Here is a 23353-nt window from a genome sequence, read left to right on the forward strand (position 1 = left end):
GACAGCATTTTCAACAAATGGTGCTGGCACAACTGGTTGTTAACATGTAGAAGAATGCGAATCGATCCATTCCTATCTCCTTGTACTAAGGTCAAGTCTAAGTGGATCAAGGAACTTCACATAAAACCAGAGACACTGAAACTTATAGAGGAGAAAGTGGGGAAAAGCTTTGAAGATATGGGCACAGGGGAAATATTCTTGAATAGAACAGCAATGGCTTGTGCTGTAAGATCGAGAATTGACAAGTGGGACCTCATGAAACTGCAAAGCTTCTGCAAGAAAAAAGACACCATCAATAAGACAAAAAAACCACCAACAGATTGGGAAAGGATCTTTACCTATCCTAAATCAGATAAGGGACTAATATCCAATATATATAAAGAACTCAAGAAGGTGGACTCCAGAAAGTCAAATAACCCCATTAAAAAATGGGGCTCAGAACTGAACAAAGAATTCTCACCTGAGGAATACCGAATGGCAAAGAAGCACCTGAAAAAATGTTCAACATCCTTAATCAACAGGGAAATGCAATTCAAAACAACCCTGAGATTCCACCTCACACCAGTCAGAATGGTTAAGATCAAAAATTCAGGTGACTGCAGATGCTGGCGAGGATGTGGAGAAAGAGGAACACTCCTCCATTGTTGGTGGGATTGCAAGCTTGTACAACCACTCTGGAAATCAGTCTGGCGGTTCCTCAGAAAATTGGACATAGTACTACGGGAGGATCCAGCAATACCTCTCCTGGGCATATATCCAGAAGATGTCCCAACCGGTAAGAAGGACACATGCTCCACTATGTTCATGGCAGCCCTATTTATAATAGCCAGAAGCTGGAAAGAACCCAGATGTCCCTCAACAGAGGAATGGATACAGAAATTATGGTACATTTACACAATGGAGTACTACTCAGCTATTAAAAAGAATGAATTTATGAAATTCCTAGCCAAATGGATGGACCTGGAGGGCATCATCTTGAGTGAGGTAACACAATCACAAAGGAACTCACACAATATGTATTCACTGATAAGTGGATATTAGCCCAAAACTTAGGATACCCAAGATATAAGATACAATTTGCTAAACCCATGAAACTCAAGAAGAATGAAGACCAAAATGTGGACACTGTGCCCCTTCTTAGAATTGGGAACAAAACACCCATGGAAGGAGTTACAGAGACAAAGCTTGGAGCTGTGATGAAAGGATGGACCATCTAGAGACTGCCGTATCCAGGGATCCATCCCATAATCAGCTTCTAAACGCGGACACCATTGCATACACTAGCAAGATTTTGCTGAAAGGACCCAAAGATAGCTGTCTCTTGTGAGACTTTGCAGGGGCCTAGCAAACACAGGAGTGGATGCTCACAGTCAGCTATTGGATGTATCACAGGGCTCCCAATGGAGAAGCTAGAGAAAGTACCCAAGGAGCTAAAGGGATCTGCAACCCTATAGTTGGAACAACACGATGTACTAACCAGTACCCCAGAGCTCTTGTCTCTAGCTGCATATGTATCGAAAGATGGCCTAGTCGGCCATCACTGGAAAGAGAGGCCCATTGGACTTGCAAACTTTATATGCCCCAATATAGGGGAATGCCAGGGCCAAAAGAATGGGAATGGGTGGGTAGGGAAGTGGGGGGCGCTTTGGGGGACTTTTGGGATAACATTGGAAATGTAATTGAGGAAAATATGTAATAAAAAATATTAAAAATTAAAAAAAAACAAACAGAAATAAAACAAACGAAAACAAACAACAAAAACCTACCTATTCTTTTTGCCTAAGGAGCCAACGAATTATCTGTTACCTCTTTTAGAATTCAAATGTGAAAATAAAAGCTAAACATTCAATCCTGCAAATCCCAAATGAAACAGCAAACCTCTCTCAAAGAACAAACTATTGAAGAGTTACCAATTACTCATTTATCTGCCTCCTTAAGCCAACATTAACTAAGACATGCAATCCTCTTTGCCTGGGCCTGGAGCAAAATTATCATAGAACATTCCCCATCTCTCTTATTTGCAGCAGAAAAGAATAAGTGTTTCTTGTACTTTGCTTTCCTTTAACCTTAACTCTGCATCAGATATATAAGGTTTTGTGAAATTATACTGGAACAAAGAGCATGAAAATGAGGTCAACATCAAGGTCACAAGTTTAGAGCTAAACCCTGACTGATGCTTCATACAGACACATTAAAGCCTTTGAGAGCTTTATGGTGAGTTGTTTAATAACAAAACCTGTTTGTTAACTAAATCTGTCCTACTGGGTACTTTTCCATCAAATAAGAATGATCATGGGTTCCTTACTGCAAGATGTAAATGGTAGGATGAAGATAGGCTAGGAGCCAGCATGAAGACATTCTACTTGATGGAAAGGTTCATTCCCTGAGTGTGAGGATAGCTTATGGCATGACACTGATATTCATGACACTGGAGGTAAAGACTTCTGCAATAAGTTACTGTAAATATCAAACTAAGCTAAACTTGGAAAAGTAATTTTTGCTAATATCTACTTGGTATATAGCTGATGCAATGATTAACTAATTTGTGCCATGCACTGATCTAGGCTTATAGGTTATTATATACCATCAAGACTCAAGAAGAAACAGTGGGGCCTGTGTTGTAGAAGAAGCATACCTAGAATTTAAGGTAATTGAAAGATTCTATCATACAGTTTCAATCATTAGATAATGTACTAGTGACAGTTTTCAGAGAGGGTAACAAAGGCAGCAAGTTAAGATATGGGGACTCAGAGGTTAAGAGTACATAGGTATGACTGAGAAGAAATGTGCACAGAGTACAAACATGCGATTGTCTTCTCCTGTTATGCCTATACCAGCCATGTTAATTTCACAGACATTATCAAGCCTGAAGAAAGGGAGCTAGATCCTGTGAGGACTGTTGACCTATGGAAAAAGAGAAAGAGGCAGCAATATCAAGTTTGACTATTGAGTATTCCAGCACTTTTCAGAGATATCTTGGGATACCAGACCTGACTGGCTGGGCCCAGCTGTCATCAGAGCCCTCCTGACATCTAACAATGAGCAGTCTAGAGGTCAGGAGAAAATAGAGCAGGGAGAACAATGAAATTCCAATGCTATAGAAAGAGGAACAATTGGGACAGAGGAAAAAAAGCCAAGTATTTCAGAACAGTGTGGATGGGTGTTTCTGGGGTTGGGGAGAAGCAAATGTGAAGATAACATTAAAATTACTGAATTTCTATAGGGATATCAGGAAACAATAAGGAGAGACTTCATCCTTGGTTATTCTGTTTAGAAGAGAAAAGGCTAGGTTGCCCAAAGAATAGGTTCTTTCCTTCCTGACCTTGGGCTTGTCTGTCAGGAACATGGATTTGCTCTGCCACACAGTCTGATCTTGTGTAGCTCAGTAGTTCATGCTTTTGTCCATTCACTGGGTATTTAACTCTTGACATTAACCAGAGTTTTGAATATTCCAAGGAAAGACAGCTGTAATTTATCTTACTGCTGCTGGTGAGTTACAAGCTTTCAACAGAGATAAGTTTGGAAGCAATGTATTGCAGCAGAATGACTTAAATGTTCTCATGCAGGTTTGAGTCAAATGTTTTGTGACTATTAGAAAAAGAAATTAGTAGATCTCAGAGCCTCATTTGTCTGGATGATGACTATCTTCAGAGCAGGATCAAAGACGCTGCTAAGAGCAAATGACGTTGGATCTGTCTCATGAAACGTAAGTAGAAATTTTACAAACAAAATAAAAAACAAGAGAAATCAAGGAAGATGGGAAGATGGTAGATCATTCCTTAAAATTAAAAGCTAGTGAAAAATCAAGTAGGAAATACTTGATTAATAAGACCCTAAAATGTTCAGAGGACCAGTAGGTTGATGCTCACATGGGTACTTTAGGGTACCACTAGTGATCAAAATAAAACTCTAGTCAGATAATTATATGAATAGATGTTAATTTTTGTATGTTTGTATGAACTAACAGCCCCTGAGCCTCTCATGAACCATTGCTGAGGTCTTCTTCAGTGACATATTTACCATGAAAAAAAAGTCTCTATTTACCTCTGGGGGAAAAATGACAGCCAGGGCCCCATAAGGTACTAGAATCAAGCCTTTTGAAAAAAACAACAAAGAATGGGTGTGTCATGTAGGAGAAGAGTAATGTGATGGCATCACAACTGTCAGTGAGGAAAGGGGAGCTGTGCTACCTAAATTCAAGAGGCGATATGAGATAGCTTCTCTAAGTACATCTCTTTTTCTTTTATTCATAAATGTATTGATTCCCTTAGCTATTTTGATTTGCAGTCCATAGTAGATAATGTCTTCTCAAATGAAGAGTCTACACTCTTATTCATGATTGCTGAAAGTCCACTCTCATGATAGATTCTGAGGAAATTCCATGGTCAGGAGGAAGTGGATCATACTTGACTAATGATTTATGTATTTTGAAGTAAGTAAAGTCATTTCATATGTTTGTCATTCATGAGCACAAACATAGAATTTTATGTTGGAAAATATTAATAGTAAGTTTGTAAAGAGACAATAAAGCTAGCCTATTGATTAGATAGGTCCTAGCCATATGAGACTACCAGAGTTTAATTGTAACTAAATTAATTTAAATATTTAAATTTAAATGTGCCAGACAAATCTGAAACACTCGGTGTTCTGTTGGACAGATTTGGTTGAGAATGAAAAATGGAAATGCAGATTCACCCCAGTTAGAATGAATGACATCAAAATATAAATTTGTCAGAGGTGAAGAGAAAATGAACTTTCACATACTGTTAGTAGAAATGTAAACCAGTATAGCCATTGTGGAAAACAATAAGGCATAAGTATAGAAAATTAAAATAAAGGCACCAGGTGATTTAGCAATTCTACTCCACAGACCTCCAAAATAAAAGGCACATCTGCATGCCTGTTTGTTATAAAACTACCCCCAATAACAAAGATACACAATCAACTGAGATGTCTATTGAGAAACAAATAGATGGAAAAAATGTGTTTCGTATATACAATAGGATATAATTCAGCCATAACAAGAATGGAAGCTGTAACAACAAAAATGGAACTTGTGAACATTATTTTAAATAATATCATCTAGGTTAAGAAAGAAAATACCACATGCTTTTACAAGAACAAGATGGAAAGGCTTATCTTATGAAAGTGGAAAGGAGAATTATAATTGCCAACAGCTGGAAAGAATGGAAAGAGGAAGAGGAGAGAAGGGTATGGTTACTGGGGACAATGGTGCAATTAACCAGAAGGAATTACTTCTAATGTTCTATAGTTCAGTGTGGTAACTAAGCTGATGACAATTAATTGTACACTTAAAGCCAGAGAGGCCATTGCTTTTTTAATATAAAGAAATAAAAAGTATTTTAGCTTAATATGTCAGTTCCACAGATCTAATCATTTTGCATTGCATAAGTGCATTGAACTAAGACATTGCAACTATTAAAAATACATAAAATTATTATGTGTCAGTAAAAGTATTTAAAGTGTAATCCAAAAACATGTAAGTCCTAAAGTCAGACTCCCATTGTGAAATTTCAGTACTGAAAGACATCAGTCATGTGACCTAATAGAGGTATGTTGTGCCTCGTGCCTCAGATTTCCACATGAAACATGAAAACCTGTTATTGCAGATATAATACTTCAGTAAGGATTATATTATGTTATATACGCAAACAAGTAAGATCTTTTTTTTTTCTTTTGAGTCTTTCAAGACAGGGTTTCTCTGTGTATCCCTGGCTGTCCTGGAACTCACTCTGTAGACCAGGCTGGCCTGGAACTCAGAAATTCGCCTGCCTCTGCCTCCCAAGTGCTGGGATTAAAGGCATGCGCCACCATGCCCAGCAAGATCATTTTTAAAATGACAACCATTCAATTAGTACTAGCTTTTAGGATAATTATTTATCCAAGTAGCAATCTAAGGGCATAGGCAAATGTTCCAGATTCCATCTAGCCTTTTCTATACTTATATCATCCAGTATCCTACAGAGAGCATCATTTCACATTCATAACATCCTCTTCTTGCCACCTTATGCATCTCCCTCTTTGCTCAATTTCCTTATGCTATGCAATGGAATCTCCCATCCTGAGAGCCCATGCCTGCCTCCCTCCCATTTCCTTTCCTGATGCTCACTTTCCCAGGGAATTCAGGCTCCTAGGGACAGCTGCAGCTGCTCCATCTGCCTGCAGCTGCTGCTCAGAAGCAGGAAAACATGTCAGCAGTGCTCCCTCCCAGGGCTGATTTTCTTTCTCATTTATCCTTGAAAATCTTGTTGGACTGTGCCAACTGCAGGCACAATTTCATCTGCCCTCTGTCTGTCCCTGATGCTTCTGCTCAGGGACCTTTTGTATTCGGGCTCCAGCTGAGTCACACACTCTAGACTGTAACCCAGTGATTCCTTCTGATGGCTTTCGTGAGTATTCAAAACCATGGATGCCCCTATGGGTCACCTCTTCCCTTTAGTCTGATTCTGCATTAGTCTGTTTCACCAGTCCAGGGTGGAAGATATCTCGCTCTTCTAGGTGAAACTGTAGATGGTGATGAAGGCAATGATGACTACAAATTATTAAAGGAGAGAGTGCCAGGCCTTATACTACATATCATGTCAACTATGCTTATTATCATAAAAATCACTAAATCTTATTCTAATTATTTTTCAGATAAAGACTTTGATGTTTAGAAAATTCTGAAATTTGTCCAAAGTCAGTGAGTGATATTATGTAGCAAACCTGGTACTTATTTAGGGCTTAGTGGATTATCAATCCCAAAATAAATCATGAACCTCTTAAGACTATAAGAGACAGAGCGTTCTTTATATGCACAGTTGGTGGAAAATGTTCTGCTCCCTACACCATGACATTTGTGAAGATGTATCCAGTGACTAAATGGAAAGGTTTTTTAATGCAACAAAAGTTTTCAAGGGAATGGAATTATGTGGGAACCCTAAAAAAAAAGGAAATTATGGTTTGCATATAAAGTCTTCTCTAAAAGTCCCATGTGTTCAAAGCTTAGTCTCCAAATTATGAGTCCAATCTTTGAGATGTAGTTGAACTATGAGGACTGCACCCTAGTGAAAGAAGATATTAGCTCATCTGTGTGTTCATAATTAAGTAGACTCTTAAAAGGTGGTGAAAAGTGTGTAGCATCAAGCTATATTGTTGGAAGTAACTTGTTGCATCATGCCTTTGAAGAGCTTTCTCTCTCTCTTCTCATCACCACAAGCCCATGGTCATAGGGTATGTCACATTACCTGGAATCATGAATGACAAATAATACTTAATATAATAATAATAATAAAACTTCATCCACTGAGTTATATTTTCTCAGATATTTTGTCACTATGATAAAAACAACCAAAAAAAAAAAAAAAAAAAAAAAGCATTGCACAAGGAGCCAGATTTTTTTCTGTTGTTCTGAAGATACAATCAGAGACCATACTCAAGGGGAAATGTTTCACAACGTGGTGGGTCACACAGGGTTTGGGCAGCAAGAACCAAAACAAATAGCCCTTGCCTAAGATAAACAATGACAACAGCTGCCTATTTTTTTAAAATACAGCTGAGTTTTCCTTCTACCTCATGAATGACCTAGTTCTTCAGGACCATATCTAAAAGATTTTGAAATGTTCAAATTAGAGAAGTTGTACCCACTATTTTTTATTCTCACCTTGATTCTATCGTTCTGCTTTCTAAAACTATGCTGTTTCAACAATATTTATTTTATCTGCATTTTACTCTACATTTTTATTTGTGCAAAACATTTGAAGAAAATAGAACTCAAGGAGCTAGATACACTGCTAAGTTTGTAGTGTGATTGCCCAGTGAGTACTAAACCCTCAATTCACTCTCTAACTCCACATAAAAACCAAGCGTGTTGGCAAACAGCTATTATCTTAACCCTGAGGAAGCCAATGCAGGATTAACAGAAATAGGCACTGATCAAGGTCATTCGATGCTACACAGTAATTATAAAGGCAGTCTGGGCTACTTGAGACCCTGTGTCAAACAAATAACCAAGAACAATGATTCTATATAAGTCACTCATTTTCTTTCTTTTTTAAATTTTCTCTTCTAGTGTGTGTGTGTGTGTGTGTGTGTTTGCATGCGTGTGCATGCATGCACATGTGCACACATGAAACTCAGGTCATCAGGTTTTGTCACATGCAAATTTTCCCTCTGAGCTATCTCACTGGCCATCAATTACTACCTTACTGTAAGTACATTTGGGTATTATTTGGAAGGGGATAATGAATAAAGCCTGTAATTCCAGTAGCCTGGAGCAGGAGAATCACAAGTTGGATGCCAACATGGACAAAGTAGGAAGGCAGAAACAAACATTTTATGAATGTGCTGGGATGTAAAGTGAACAATTCCCAATAAATACCTTAAGCATTTCTTTGTAAAATTGATTTACTCTTTTATCTCTTGCCCTAGAGGCTATCAATATAACAAGTATCCTAAATAGCCTCCCTTATTTAGTAACTGAAAACAGATAGAGGATACATAAGTTGATATAGAAACTTAAGTCTTGGAATCTGTCATCATGAGTCCCTAAACTGTGAAAGATGAGCACTATAATGACTACAGAGATAGCTAAGGAATGTTTTAACAGACATAATTTCCATCCAGACCCGAAGAGTTTGAACAGATTTAGTAATTAAGGAGAGCACTCAGGAAAAATTACTGCATTGAGCTAAGACAAACAGCAATCTCATCTGTGGTGGTCAGAGGAACAGTAACCCAGGGAGAGAATATAAACTTACTTAGAAGACCAAAGAAAAGGATAGAGCATGGAGTGGGTAACTTCTAGGTTTATTAGTGGTATATGTACTTCTGGAAGTGTAGACCATGAACAGTTGGGTGAGACAGGCTAAATATTATGTTTGGAAGGTGGGTGTTCTATTTCATAATGACAGGAAGATCAGTGAAGTGCTTTTCAATCAGTGTGTGTCCATGGATATGAATGTGAGTACATATTTGTATTGGTGAGTACAGGAATTCACATATCACAGTGCATAAAGACATCAGAGGAGAACCTCAGGTATCTGGTCTTCTCTTCTTATTGATCACTATAGTGTATAGGCTGGCTAGCTGGCCTAAAATTTGGGGGATTAAGCTGTCTCTATACTACTGGAATACTCGGATTGTAGAGATGTGTATTTTACTGCACCCTGCTTTCTGTGGGGTTTGGGTGTCTGAACTCCAGTCCCTCATACTAGTGTGGCAAGTGCTTTACCTGTTGAATCATTTCCCCAGGTTCAGGAAGATTTTCTTTAAAACAAACATACTGTTATGCTGATCTTACTTTAAAATAGTTTATCAGAGTATAGTGATAGAGAAAAAGAGACATTGAATACAAGAAATATTATCACTGTTGTATGAGTTCAGATGCATGAATACTGAAAGTCTGAAAGCGAGGGAAAGGAAGCATGCCTGAGGGGACAGGTGAATGGAAGGCAATTAAACAGATCAATTGTAAGGTTTCTTCTTTCTTTTCTATATCTGACTCTATTCCATCCTCTCTATATCCTGATTCTCTGATTCTCTGATATTGCTTCTGTCAGTAACTGCTCTTGTTTTCCTCTCTGTCGAAATCTAAACACTAAGGGTCAGTATTCTTTCTCAAGGCATTTTCCCACAGCAAAGAGAAAGGATAGGTCCTTCCTTCCAGAGATTCTGTTTGGATAAAAGATGAGTTACCTTTGAGCTGCAGGGAAAGAGGGAGAGATTTCAGGACTTCCCCTCAGGCTGGCCTGTGACTCCTAAACTTGTCTTTATCCCTTCTCCAACACAAAGTCTCTCTGATTCCCCCTGGCCCTCCATCTGTTTGCATGTGTCCTAGATCTCCCTAGGCAGGGATTAGGTAATTATGCCATTCCCATCAGTATGCCCAGGAGTCTGGCAGGAGGGAAGCTGCAGGCTGGCAACAGTGGGGTGGGCAGGAGCCAGGGGATAGTCTGCTCCAGGAGTCCTCGAGCAGCTTGCGGCTGTGCTTGGCCCTCAGTGGCCCCAGCCACGTGCCTGCCTGCCCTGGATCCGGCTTGGCTCAGAGGCCAGCTCTCAAAGGAGGGGAAACAGCAATAGAAAAGGAAAAATAATTGTCATTGTCAAGCTGTCCCTCTATGTCTAGTCTAACGGGAAGAAATAGACTCCTCTCTCTCCCACTTTCTATTTTCTGCCCCATTTCCTTTCTTGAAGCCTAAACCTCTAATTTAGGTGTTAACAATGTTTATGAAGGAACTGTCTATAGACTTGTCAAAAATTAAATGATCCAAAAAGTATTTCTATTGAGAGTATATTCAAATATATTATATATATGTGTTGAACACCAACTATATATATATATAGTTATTTTATATATAAAATGTTGAGAATATATGTAGAGAGAGGATTGGTGTTCAATGTATACCAAACTATGTTGAATTATCCACATTTTCGAATGTACATAGATATAATATTTACCTTTATATATGTTTATTTTAATATGTATGCACTCATATATGTCTATAAAGAAACACAATGTATAATTAAGAACACTTGAGCTGACACTAAGAAATAAGTTTCATATAAAGTATTTTCAACAGACCTCAGTGTAGAGGAAAGAAATGGTATAATCACTGGCAAGTTACCAGTGAATTGATAAATAATGCCCAACCCATGTGTTTAAAAGCAACTCAGACTGAACTAGGTGGATAACACACAAAAGAGACAAGATGGTAGAAGAGGCCATACTTGGGATGAAGGGCTCAGCTGGAGGAGAAGAGGAAAAGAGAAAGTAATATATGTTAACATGACTGAAATATTCTATACATGTATGAAAGTGTCAATAAAATAAAAAACCCAAAACTAATCCTCAGCACAGATTATGCATATGGATAGCTCAGGATTTACCATATTTTCAATAAAAGTAAATAATACAGTCAAATTTATCAACTTAGAGAGGAAACAGAGAAGTTTCCCAATTATAAAATAGTATAATGTCTCCACTTGCCCTCTGAGAAATTTATTTTAGCTAACTGGAGCCTAAGAATAAGTTCATTGCCAACAAAATCATTTTCCCAAATGAGAACAAATTTAAAACACACCATGCCGTTAAAAAAGCTGATCAGCAATTGTAAAACCACATAATGATATTTAAACAGCAATTAGATTTTAACATGAAGTTCATAATTTGCTTGTGTATCAGCTTCTATTCAATCATTTATTCTTTCTTTTCCAAAATTATGTAAATTTGCTCTCCTCTCATGGAGAAAACGAACAGAAGTTATTAATACATTTAACTAAGAGAAATGGCAGGTGTCTAATATTGAAAGCACCTTAATTTATAGGCATGATAATAGAAGCTTAGAGAGTTTATTGAACAGCATCCTTATCTAATTCATGCCCTTGGAGAACCAGAACATATACAGACAGACAGAGGACGGGAAGAGAGGGATCATGTTCTACTATTTACTTATGCAATTAAGTTTCTACAATGTACAGAGCCTCGTTTAGTGGCTTATTTATAATTTTTTCCTTTCTAGAAACTGACAATATGCTAAAAGAAAAAGATTTGTAGTAGGTTTTTTTCATGTAATTTAGCCTAAGATGGTATGGGGTGGTGGTGTGGGAAGAATAGTGTTACTTCACAAATATGTAGACTTAGCGTCTATAACTGTTTTACTTTTCTGTTGGTAAGGTGCCAATTAAACAACTATCTCCTCTTTCCTTCTTCAAACTTTTATATTCTTTCTTCCTTTCTTCTTTGGAATTATTATTATTATTAATTTTGTTTTAATTGTTTTTTGAGACAAGGTTTCTCTTTGCAGTTCTGGCTGTCCTGGAACTCACTTTGTAAACCAGGCTGGCCTCAAACTCACAGAGATCTTCCTGTCTCAGGCCCCTGCTACAATGAAAGGCATGTGCCACCACAGGCATATGTCACCACACCTTTAGCTATAATTTCTTAAAATTGCCTTTGATTTATGTTTAATAAGACATCCATTTACTTATAGACATACCGAATACTGTGTAGTATGACAGTCAAGATGAGGGCTTTTCAATACAGTCATCAGTTTCCCTGGATCCAATATGCCCTCCCTGTTTGTTTTGTAATTTATTTTAGCAAAATAAACAATATTTTGCAAGATTAATTCATTTAATCAGAATTATTCTCCCTGTAAGTCATCTAAAATTGCCATACTAATACATTAATCTCATCCCATGAAATATATTTTACTTTACCACAAATAAAGTAGGAATTCACTAATGTAAGACAAATACATAGAAAATAACAATCATTATGTTCTATGTTTCCTACATAGTCTGTTTTAACTATAAACTAGTATACATGTGAGTAAGAAAAGGTCTCTAGTCCTTCTATTAAATATTTTGTATAATAGTTGATCTGTGTGCCTCACACTGCTGCTAATATGTATAAAAGGGCTTTGACTATTAGATTGTCTATAGTCTGTCATTAGTGTGTATTCTAATATTGGTGTCTATAGTCCTGAATTGGGTTTACTTCCTAGTCCAGAAATATTCTCAATAACAACTTAAAAATAGAATCATAATTCAGTATTACTACATATTTTTGAGGTAAGGGTATACTTTTGTACATCACTGCAAGCCCAGATCAGTGCAAAAGGCTGCAACAAGTTTTCTTTCAGCTGTATGTTAATTTCTATAAAGAAAGCAAAATTCAAACTTCATTTTTCTTAAAATTAGAAAGTTTGCTTTTTGGGATGTCTATTTAAAAGTATTGACTAGGTCAAAATACCAGTGTTTGGTTTCTAGACAATTTCTAAAAGTATTGACTAGGTCAAAATACCAGTGTTTGGGTTCTAGACAATCCTGGATTTTGAGGTTGGTTCTAGTTGACTTGAACCCTTGTTCTCAGTGCCCTCGACTGTTTTCAGCCTATTGTAAATAACAATAAAAGGCTGTGAAAGTTGATGAACTGAACAAAGATTGCCCATCGAGTAAATTTTCTAGTTAGCAACTATTATTTGCCTTCAAATGTTACGATGTAATCATTACACCACACTATTGATCACTCAGGCTGAAGGAGCTAAGTTTGAACATCTGACACTTCTTTGTTGATATATTTTATATTCATATCTCTGACTTACTAGTAAAACATCTGTCTTACATTATAAAAATGTGCAAAATGAAATAATTAAATGGATACATGTACTAGGAATGGTGGGTGCTTTCAAGCAAAAACAAATTAACCTAGGGTCTCCCCCATTGTCTTCGTAAAACATTATATTTTATCAAGAAACAGAATCTTCCTCTCTCAGGTTCTATTGTGGATATGGTAATTGATCAGATTGGGATGTAGCATGGCCAAAAATAGCTTATAGCTTATCAAACAGCAATTTTGCTTCAGGCTTCACCATTAACAAGCAATGAAAACATGAGCAGATCATTTTTCCTTAGTTTCCTAATCTGTAAAATGAGAGCAATGAATGATTGCTTTATGGGAATGACTTTAGGAACAAATGAATAAACATATGCAAATCACTTGAAACCTGACATTACATGATAAGCATCTCATAGCTGAGACATGTCATTGTCTTTTTGGAGCAGTCTTTACAAAGTAAAGAGACTCTCAGTAAATGCCAAATGATGTGATATTCAGAACTGCAACCTAAGTTCTTCAACTTAGTCTCATGAATTTTATTGTTTAATGATAGCCAGTTGAAGCTTCACAATCAAAATATTTTAATATAAAAAATTTGAACATATGTGCTTAAACATTATGTCAGTACACAAACTATTTATAGAAAAGGGGAGGAGAAAAATATATCATAATGTTTGTGAAAAATGTACCAAATATTTGCTTCTAATTGTATAAAAGATCTCTGATAATTATTAACTTAATGTGTTTGAAACAATGTTTTCTTTGTGGAGACCAGAAACAGCAGATCTGAGAGACAGACAGGAAGAAGGCTTTCCTTTATACACTTTGTTTCTTAAATCTTAAGCTCAAGTTTCTTTAACCAATTTTATTTATATTCATCATCATCATTATTAGATTTTTCTAATTTGCATTTTATTCATTTAAGAAGGACTCTTGGAAAAAAACTATCATAAGAAAACTTTAAAAAAATCAGAAAATATTAAAAGCCTATTGTCAAAACCATACTTTATATTGTTTCAAAAGTTGGCAAGCTCACTTAAATAGCGGATACTAATCCATTCTTCTATGGCCAGCCTCTCTGGGGTTGAACTAAGATCCTAAGTATTTCTATAGCCTGAAAGATTCCTCTTTTCTCAACTGCAAATTTTATAGTTTATTGAATAAGTGAGAGACATTTATCTACTATACTATGGCCTTCCAAATCTTCTGACAAATCAACTGAAAGAATAATTGCGTAAACCCTCTGCACTGGCTGGACTTACTGTGCTAGCTGCTCACCAAATATAAATATAAAGACTCAATGAAATCTCCAAAGAGTAACATTGCCAAGAAAAACACAATGTGTAATAACACTCAAAGCTTTATTGCTACTAGAAAAGGGAGGGAAAACAGGCATTTCTTTTTAAACAATTGCTTCATTTTATCTGAAAACACTCCCAGAAGACTAAACATTATTTAAAGAACAAGTTCTTTCCAAGCATAGTACAGTACTAAATTTGTATTTAATTATAAAATCTCTCTTCACAAGCCTACAGTCCTGGTTCACATGTACTATATTCTCCAAAGTCATAAATAATAATGTAACTCTGTTGCACCTTAAAGGAAAAATTCTAAAACCACTAAGTTGCACAGCTATTCAAATTTTATTACTCTGTTTTATAAAACCATTGCAAAAAATCAAGAACTGATTTTCTCCTTTTCTCTCACTCCAAACGTATAAGCTAGTTTCCCAGTAAAGCTTTGAGGCTATATCTATGGGGCACAAATTTTTACATAAAAAGAAAGAAAGATAAATTAAATAAATAGAACCTAATAAATAATGCAGATAGCAATTATCTATAATCATAAATGCTAGGTAGAGCAAATTCTCAAAAAATTACATAGGATGATTCTATAAATAATTCTCCTTGCCTATTTCCACTGGGGTGATTCAAGGTCTTAGGGGTGGTGAATTACTGTCACGAGTTGTTTAAGACGTCTTTACAGACTTTTAAACATATTTATAAGCCAAAGGTGCAAAGTAGAGCAGAGTAAGTGCTGCAATAAGATGGACACAAAATAACTCACAGTGTGAAGAAATAAATAAGGGCAATAAAGAAAAGAGATACATATATAGTTTGGTAGATAAAATGGCATATTCATCTGTCATTAATGTTGTTAAAATTTATTCTTGGAGGTGTATCCTCACCCACTATAAATAAACTATGTATACTCTTGAGTTGAACCTAAATAATTTCTGTGGAAGATGGATCATGATAGTAAAATTTCTCAGAGCTAATTTCTCTGGAGAAGAGAAACTTGGCTGAACCAGTGTGGATACAAAGAAAAGAGATGCCACATAAAGAAAAATAAACTTTCTTAAAACTGATCAAAACCCGTCCTGAAGATACAGACAGATTCATTGACTATTAATTTTGATTCTAATCAAAATTTTGCATATAATTGCATAATATCTTGGAAATGAAGACAATATAACAATCAGTGGTAAGTGGGAAGTAAGGAGTTACATTTATGTTGTAAGAATTCAAGATTGATTACAACAGTTCTGGAATATATGATACTGGAGTGGACGAAACTCTATGGCTTTAATCGCATTGCTTTAAACAGTAAAATTCATCTTGCTGGAGAATATCCACATTTTTCCAGTGGCTATGTGTGAGACAGAGTTCTTTAACTGTGTTAGTTGGGATGGCAGCCAACCACCATTTTATTGCTCTACAGTATGAACCTGGCTGAGTTCTGATTCTAACTGAAGCACCTGAATACCTGCAAAATTCCACAGCCCTTTAGTCATGGAAGCTAAGAAATGAGCTAGGTGATATTTCTGTGTGCCAGAAGAGAAATTTCAATGTCTTTCTTGCTTGTCTCCTAGTACTAAGACAGTTGTTTTTTAAATAGTATCAAGAATAAAGTTTGTGTGAGGCTTCTATCATGGTTTTGCAATCACTAAAAAGGGTGTGTATACCTTTCAGCACAGTAATAAATAGAGCTAATCTCTTAAAGAACATACTGGTTATTTATGGTAACATCCAAGTTATTATTTTAGGCTCTGGAAGTTATATTTAAATAGACACAAAGATGATTTGTCAAATTCACACAAATTTTGTATTCTATAAGCCAACAGACATGTACTTGATGCTCCTTCCAGTTCTGTATAATCATTCCATTTATGCTATTTGCTTTGATTGCTTTTTAATTTTAAAAATGTGTGGTAGGTGAAAGGTAGATGTTGATTTAGAACAGTTGCTTCATGTTTATCAGAAAGCAATAAAAACACTGGAAATGGAAAGTTAATTGGCAGAGCATTCAGTTAGTCTTTGGCACCATTGGAACAGGGCCTGGGCTTTCTGTTCTATTACCACGTGGCCTCAAACCATCAAATATGTTCACTTAAGTTTACCAAATGTAGGTTTGGTCCAATGTGAGAAGTTAATGGGAAGAAAGTTAGCAGGTACAGGAAGTTCTGAACAAACTAGGACTATTGTGTTTGATGCATATCAAAAGGTTCTTTTAAATTTTCTGAGAGTTTATCTCAGCCACTAGAAATGTGGAAAACTTCTCCACTTCATTCTCTGAAATGTTGGTGCTTATCTTATTGCTCTAATCAGAGAAGATCGTATTGAGCTGAGTTCCAATGCTATGGTGGGAGTAGGAATCATAGCTCAGGTCTACAGGAACATCATAGCGGGGAGTGCCAGTCTGAAAGGGAGTTGAATGCACATGCCCTGAACTTAGACTTGCAGAGGTATAATGTGGCATGAAGTTGTAGGATTTTTCCAAATCAGGGGAGCCATCTTGTTTCAAGGAGAAGTTGCCACTAATGCTCAGGGGTGGTGTGAGTGGACCCTCATAAGGGGGGGTACTGCAGTCAGGTGGATGGCTCCCAAAAGAGTCACCCAAACTCTTAAATGGTTGAGGCTTGAGATGGAGAGGATGTGTTTCCATATGGCCATAAGGAGGGCTGGGGAGCCCTGGAGACTGATAGTTGAAGCTGTGGACAGAGATAGTAGAGTCACAAATTGAAGATTTTTCCTCATGCTTCTCCAGGAGGGTAGATTGAGGCCCCAGTTGGAGGCATCCAGCAACCAGGTTGCTTGTGGGTTGAGAGAGACCTTTACATAGCATCTCTACAAATCCCTTCCCTTCAAGTGTCTGACCAGTCTCCAGGACTTCAGACAAGGCCCAGATGTAGTTCCTTGCCAGTCGAAGAGTCTCTATCTTGGAAAGCTTTTGAGTTTTAGAGTAGCATGGCATGACTCTCCTAAGATTATCCAAGGCATCATTCAGGCCATGCATCCGGGTCCGTTCTCTAGCATTGGCCTTGACTCTTCGAGCCCTGAACCTTTCAAGGCGAGCTTTAGTCATCTTCTTTTTCTTGGGACCTCTTCTTTTAGGTTTATCTCCATCTTCTTCCTCTTCTTCATCCTCCTCAATACTGTCATGCTCTTCAGTTAAGGTTCCGAGCATTCCATAAGAGCCTGGTCTTCTCTCTTGCTCCTTCATCTCATTTTGAGAGCTCAGACCTTTGTCCATCCAGGATTGTGTGTTGACCAGATCCACCATATCCTTGGATTTCATATACATTTTTGCCATGTATAGATTCTGGAAAAAGGAAAATATAAAAATGTTAAACCACAAAATACCTGGTATAAATCTAAACTGAGAAAGACATGATGGCATATGCCTATGATCCCAAACATTAGGAGGTGGAAGCAGAAAAATCAGGAGTTCATCTTTATTAGCATATAGAAGTTTATCTTTAGTAGCATAAAAAGTTTAACCCAATCTGAGCTACATAAGACCTTGTCAAAAGACACATAAACTTTGTGTTTATTCTGTGGATATAGAGCACTTGTGTTTCATACTTTCCTTGCCCAGCTGTCAATTTAAATTAAACCAAGGCTCAAAGAATTGTCCTAGACATACATCTACTTACAGCACATTGGAAGAAGAAGAAGAAGAAGAAGAAGAAGAAGAAGAAGAAGAAGAAGAAGAAGAAGAAGAAGAAGAAGAAGAAGAAGAAGAAGAAGAACAAGAAGAAGAAGAAGAACAAGAACAAGAACAAGAAGAACAAGAACAAGAAGAACAAGAAGAAGAACAAGAACAAGAAGAACAAGAACAAGAAGAAGAAGAACAAGAACAAGAAGAACAAGAACAAGAACAAGAAGAACAAGAACAAGAACAAGAAGAACAAGAACAAGAAGAAGAACAAGAAGAAGAAGAACAAGAACAAGAAGAAGAACAAGAAGAAGAAGAAGAACAAGAACAAGAACAAGAACAAGAACAAGAACAAGAACAAGAAGAACAAGAAGAAGAAGAAGAAGAACAAGAACAAGAACAAGAACAAGAACAAGAACAAGAACAAGAACAAGCACAAAAGAAAAAATTGAATCTGCATTGTGGAGTTACTGTCTCACTCTTTATACTTAGATTATTTATTTTATGAACATTTTATACAAGATAGCACAAGTAAAACTCCGGACACACATTCTTTTCTTTAGCAAATTTATAACATAAAGGAAATAGGTAAGCATATAAATAATTGCCACAATAGACAAAACATGGGATAGCTTAAAAAAATGAAAAAATCTGAACAATAAAAGAACTTCTGGGGACTGGTGAGATGGCTCAGTGGGTAAGAGCACCCGACTGCTCTTCTGAAGGTCCGGAGTTCAAATCCCAGCAACCACATGGTGGCTCACAACCATCTGTAACAAAGATCTGATGCCCTCTTCTGGAGTGTCTGAAGACAGCTACAGTGTACTTACATATAATAAATAAATAAATCTTTAAAAAAAAAAAAAGAACTTCTGGAGACATCACCATCCCTAATTTCAAACTGAATTGCAGAGCTATAATAATAAAAGCCACATGGTATTGGCATGAAAACATACAGGTTAATCAATGGAATCAAATAGATGACCCAGAAATAAAAACACACAACCAGAAGAGCATAATGCACAGAATCACCTAAGTAGGACCCATAAGGACTCACAGAGACTGAAACAACAATCATGGAGCCTGTATGTGTCTCAGCTATGTCCTCTGCATATGTGTTATGGTTGTGTAGCATACTCTTCTTTGGGATTCCTAATAGTGGGGATAGAAAGTATCACTGACTCTTTTGCCTGGTCTTGGGCCTTTTCCTCCTACTGGGTTGCCTCATCCAGCTTTGATATGACAGTCTGTGCCTAGTCTTAGTAGCTTTTTATGCCACTTTTGGTTGATAGATATCCCTGGGAGGCTTGCTCTTTTCTGAGGAGAAAAGGAGGAGTGAATGTGGGGAAGAATGGAGATGGGTGGGGTGGGGTGAGGAATGAAGGAAGAGAAAACTGGTCAGAGATGTAATGAAAAGTACATCATAATAAACAAAGAATGAAGAAGAAAATTTGCTGAAAGTGAACAATGATTTTTAAATAATAGATATATAATATGAAAATAAATTTATATTATCAAATAAAATATATGTTGATCAGTTAAACGAGTAAACTGTTCTGAATTTCTAGCATAAAATGAAAAGCTATAGCAAGATCATTAAGACTACCTTCCTGTGTTCTGCAGAGGCCTATGTAGCCTCTATTTAGAGATATTTCACAAGCATCTAACTTGCACAGTCCCATGTTCCCCACTGGCTTTGCCAACAGGTGACTTCAAGCACTTCATATTAAATAGTTCCACTGTGACTGGATTGCTCCATGTCCAAAAGATCATTGTAATTCTTTATAAGCACCCTGTGTTCTCTCACAGCAGTTAGGGGTGTCAGAAATGTAACACAGTGTCATGAAAGAACCATGAAACAAATTGCCATTGGCCATTAATAAGTTTACCCATGTATTGACAACTCTTTCCTTTGCACATGAATATCACACTTCAATGATTCTTAGAAGCAAAAGTCAGTGATCCATCAACCTATTTAAGATTATTTCAGTGAAACAGTCAGAAAATACTTGATTATAAATGAAAATATGAAACCAAAGTAAAACAAAATACAATATAGTGACTATGAACATAACATGGGACTGTTTTAAGTAAACACAGAAAAAGCCTAACTACTTCAATTCATTTGCCTAACAGATGTTTGACATGCTTAACATGGAAATTTTGCCATATGAAAAATAGATATGTGATTTAGTAAACTTCTTGCATTTATACTACAAGAGTTTGAGTAGTTTTCAGAACTTTTGAGTCATTTGTAGGTATATAGTTTAGCAGATAAAAGTATCTGGTTAACCCCGCTGGACCATCCCAGCTTACTAGTTAGTCCTTGAAACATTAAATCCTCTATCACCTTTGATTATGAGAAAGGGAAGAACATGATGAAATGCCTTTTGATCCTTGAAGCTGGGGTCTCCAATCAATTAATTCAGGGATTAGGATTAGCATTTACAAAAATATAAAAATATTATTTGAATTGTTTCTGGTAATTGGAGCTTGTTTTCATTGTAACCTCATTTACCTCCTATAAATAATTAATGTTATTGCATTGTGAAAACAGCCCAGGTTTCATATTAATCAGCAAGGAAATCATGTCAGCTTGACTTACTCACTTAATAAGGCTTCCTGGGTAAGCAGCTTTATTGAAAACACACATTGGAACCTACTGGTCAACTGGCTGCCCAGGCCAAGTCAGAAAATCCCACTTTTAATATGGATGATGAAGCTTGTGTGCTGAGCTGCACTTCTAAGTCGGGCAAATATCCAGAGGGATGGGTAAGGACCTAATTAACTTTCTGTTAAAATAACACAGATCTTCCAGAGGCAGGTGCAGGCTGAGGCCAAAAAAGGATGGGGTTGGCTTGGGAAACCTAATGCTCTCTCTGTGTGTAATTACAATAGCTTTTGTGTAGCATTCTAATTTTACAGCACTTTTGCACTCATTAATCTATATATCCAATAGAGCATCCTGTTGAAGGTGATGAGTATATTCAGCAGCACCATGAGGGCAGTATTTTAAATGATGGACATGTAAAGACATAGTGTAATAGGACATAAAAACATTTCTGATCCCAAATCCTAGGCTTTACAGTTCTTTTCCTCCCTTATCTCTTTCATCATAGCAAATGAAGAAAGTCATTTTGTCTTTAGCAATTGTAGATCAATAGAGCTACAGCAACAGGAGTGATCATTATCCATGGAAAATTTCCCTCGATGTTCTCTGAGGCAGCTTTTAACTAACATTCCAGGATTCATTCCCAAATTCATATCCCAAAGGCTTTTCTTTGTTGCTTTCGGTGGTTACTTATTCTACTCCTCCTCTCTTCTGTACTCTTTTCTTCCTCATCTTTCTCCCATCGTCATTAGCATCATTGCACTGTGTCATAGTGATGTGCATAGAGAGGAGGGAGAGGTGAAAGAGAGGAGAACCACCAACCCACCTGGTACCACTCTCACTTCTGTATTTGGCTTCCCTATCTTCTCTCTGTTCCTCACAACTCTTGCTTGGTCTTCCTATATATGTCCGTAGGCACCCTACCAGGAACTGGGGTTGAGAAAATAAAATTGACTAATATTTGTCTTTAACAAACTTGGTGATTTTTAAGAAGCTTTGTAAAATAATACTTTTGGTAGGTATAAAGGAAAAGTTTTTTGGACTTGGACAAACAATGTGAAGCAAAACAACAGAGTGAAATTTTACCTTTCTTCCTTTATCAACCATGAGAACAGGGATGGTTCTGGTTTAATTTTCTCTATTCCCATATGTATTGGTACAGTAGCTCTAAGAGAATTCTGTGGACATATAAATGTGGCTTCAAAAACATGGTGACCAAAAAAGTACAGATGGAGCTCTAACCCAATATTTTCAATTCCTGATTCCTAATCCTAGTCTTATTTATTTTATTATTTTATATAATAAAAATATAAGGCATAGTTTACATTATTCAACACAAAAGTACCACAAAGATAATGTAAAACAATATCTATGTGTTTATTTTGAATTTATTTTTGGAATTTCAAAAGTCTAACCCATTCTTGCATGTGTTTTCTTCATTCAAAATCAATTCTCCCCACAGATGAATAAATAAAATACACTGTATATGCTGTTGTTATCTGAATGCCACCTCATCTGATTGGTACAGAAGTAAATATGATAACTGCCCAATAGTCTTCACTTGTCATCCAGTCTAGACAGTACACAATCTGAAGTCAAATCAACTGGATCCAAATTTCAATTTTACTACTTACTATATTTGTGACTTAAACTTTTATCTATCTTAATCTTCTCCTCCTAAAATGGGAGTAATAGTAATAGATCTAACTCAGCATAGAATGAGTTGATGCATTAAACCCTTGGAATTAATGCCAAGTGTCATGAATTCCACATAAGAGTGAGAAATAACTACTCCTAAATATCATGAGACACAATGACAATAATTACACATATAATAATAAAATCTGTGTTTAATGCTAATTTCAGGACCCTGAAGATCAATGATCTATTTCAGTTTTTGTTTTAAGGTGTTTATAAAACTCCTACTTACCCATGTAATAATGAAGCTAAATATCAAAGATCCTGTGAGACTAAAAGGGATGAATGAAGATTCCAAGCTCTATCAGATGCCTCTACAGTCAGACATGAAATTAGCTTCCAAATTTTTATTCTGTTTATATTTGTGTAGATGAAGGGAGGGTGAAAGAGGGAAAATTCTCATGCAGAAAAAAATTGACTTGATATTCATTCTTAGTTACATGTTCATCAAATTTCTGATGGCATGCAGAAGACCTCATCTAGTAGAACTGTTTTATCGTTGGTTCACAATATGAGTCATACAATTCCTCCACGAGCTCCAGAGAAAAGGTGAAGTATCTCACAGATAGAAGCAAAAGCCAGAACTTTCCAAAGATTAAATGGGATTTCTCTATTTCTAGTTTTAATATTTTCAAGGTATCACATGATAGACAAAGAAAACAAAACTCAGATCTGAGTGTTGAAAAAATATATGATGCACTTCCAATTTTTTATTAATAAAGCTTAAGTGGATTCTCTTCAGAGCAAAAACCAAAACCCAACTCACCCTTTAACCTGTTAACATGCCATCTTATAGGTATTCCGAAAGAAACACAAAACTAAGATACTTTCTTGTCACTAAAGTGCGAGATGAACATAGCAAAAATGTTTTAGTGTTTTGTGGATATTGTATGGATATTAAAGGCTATGGTTCTGCCTCATAGAACATAGAGATAATGCCATTGTAGCTAAAAAGTATTAATAAATACTAGCTTTTGAATATGGAA

The 23353-nt window shown here is 36.4% G+C and overlaps 1 protein-coding gene across 1 annotated transcript; it reads right to left on the reverse strand.

Moving 5' to 3' along the window:
- Window positions 1-16720: 16720 nt before the first annotated feature.
- On the reverse strand, window positions 16721-17713 carry Neurod4 (neuronal differentiation 4). Its single transcript, XM_085843475.1, has one exon. The coding sequence runs from the start codon at window positions 17711-17713 to the stop codon at window positions 16721-16723; it is 993 nt and encodes a 330-aa protein (XP_085699601.1).
- Window positions 17714-23353: the final 5640 nt, after the last annotated feature.

This window comes from Mus caroli, unplaced genomic scaffold (assembly GCF_978045245.1).
Source record: "Mus caroli unplaced genomic scaffold, Mus_caroli_1 scaffold_9, whole genome shotgun sequence".
Taxonomy (NCBI): Eukaryota; Metazoa; Chordata; class Mammalia; order Rodentia; family Muridae; genus Mus; species Mus caroli.

Bases quoted from the DNA above. Each gene is read 5' to 3' on its own strand.
- Neurod4 (XM_085843475.1), bottom strand. From the start codon at position 17,713: ATGGCAAAAATGTATATGAAATCCAAGGATATGGTGGATCTGGTCAAC.